Source organism: Carlito syrichta, unplaced genomic scaffold (assembly GCF_000164805.1).
Source record: "Carlito syrichta isolate Samal-C Ts95f unplaced genomic scaffold, Tarsius_syrichta-2.0.1 Scaffold130432, whole genome shotgun sequence".
Taxonomy (NCBI): Eukaryota; Metazoa; Chordata; class Mammalia; order Primates; family Tarsiidae; genus Carlito; species Carlito syrichta.
The window spans coordinates 2609-3855 of NW_007074528.1; the positions used below are offsets into that span (position 1 = coordinate 2609).

Here is a 1247-nt window from a genome sequence, read left to right on the forward strand (position 1 = left end):
GACGGGGAAAGTGAGGCCCGGGGGGGGGGAGGGTGCCCCAGCCAAGGTTGGCAATGCAGCAGAGGCCAGACCAGCTCTCCAGCCTCGTGCTCCACTGTGCCCACTGGGCTCACCTGGTGATGTAGTTGCCCATGGAGGCCCAAAGGGGCACGATGGCCATGCCCAGGGCCACGGCTGAGGGCACCAGCGTGTAGTAGCGCTCCCAGTAGTTGGTGGAAACAAAGAGCGCGTAGATGCCCACGGCCAGGAACATCATCCACTTGGTGCCAAAAAACCTGCAGATGTCGCGAGTGAGACTCCAACTCAAAATAATTAAGTAGGTCGGGCGTGGTGGCTCACGTCTGTCATCCCAGCACTTTGGGAGGCAGAGACGAGAGAACTGCTTGAACTCAGGGGCTTGAGACCAGCCTAAGAAACCTGCCAAGACCTCGTCTCTACAATAAATCAAAAAATTAGCTGGGCGTGGTGGCACATGCCTGTGCTTCCAGCTACTCGGGAGGCTGAGGCGAAAGGATCCCCTGAGGGATAGCAAGGCTGCGGTGGCCATGAGTGTGCCACTGCACTCCAGCCTGGGAAACAGAGTGAGACTCCAACTCAGAATAAAATAAATTAAATTAGCCTGGGCACACTGGCTCACGCCTATCATTCCAGCACTCTGAGAGCCGGAGGCGAGAGGACTGCCGCAGCCCAGGAGCTCGAGACCAGCCTGAGAAACACGCCAAGACCCCATCTCTACAGTGAAAAAAAAGCAGCTAGACATGGTGGTGCATGCCTGTGGTCCCTGCTACTGGGAAGGCTGAGGCAGAAGGATCCCCTGAGCCCAGGAGGTGGAGGCTGCGGTGGCAGCGGTGAGTGTGCCACTGTACTCCAGCCTGGGCAACCAAGCGAGACTCTGACTCGAAAAAATAAATTCACTAAAAGCCCGCAGGAGCCCGGGAGCAAAGCTCTCGCTTCCTTCCCCAGTCCGGGTCTCACCCCATCACCCGCCACGGCATCCCCGCCCCCGGGAGGCCATGCCTCCCGCCCGCTCCCCGGACGCCCCCAGCCCAGGGGCAGCCGGAGACCTCTCCCGGGGGTCAGCGCTCTCACCGGATGAGCACGGGCGTGTAGAGCAGGGCGGCGAGGGGCGTCACGTTGATGCCCATCAGCATCTTGCTGTCGATGTCGGGCAGCCCCATGTTGCCATACTTCACCTCGCGGTAGGTCTCGTCATAGTGCAGGATCAGTTGCATCTGCAGGAGGCCTGG

General features: G+C 60.1%; 1 protein-coding gene across 1 annotated transcript in view; it reads right to left on the minus strand.

Moving 5' to 3' along the window:
* The window catches only part of UNC93B1 (unc-93 homolog B1 (C. elegans)), a gene marked incomplete at both ends in the record, with an annotated part of 3479 nt that extends 2236 nt beyond the window's left edge, over positions 1 to 1243 (minus strand). Inside the window, 2 exon segments of the mRNA XM_021708014.1 lie at positions 110 to 275; positions 1090 to 1243. Of these exon segments, the coding sequence (XP_021563689.1) occupies positions 110 to 275; positions 1090 to 1243 (320 nt within the window).
* Positions 1244 to 1247: the final 4 nt, after the last annotated feature.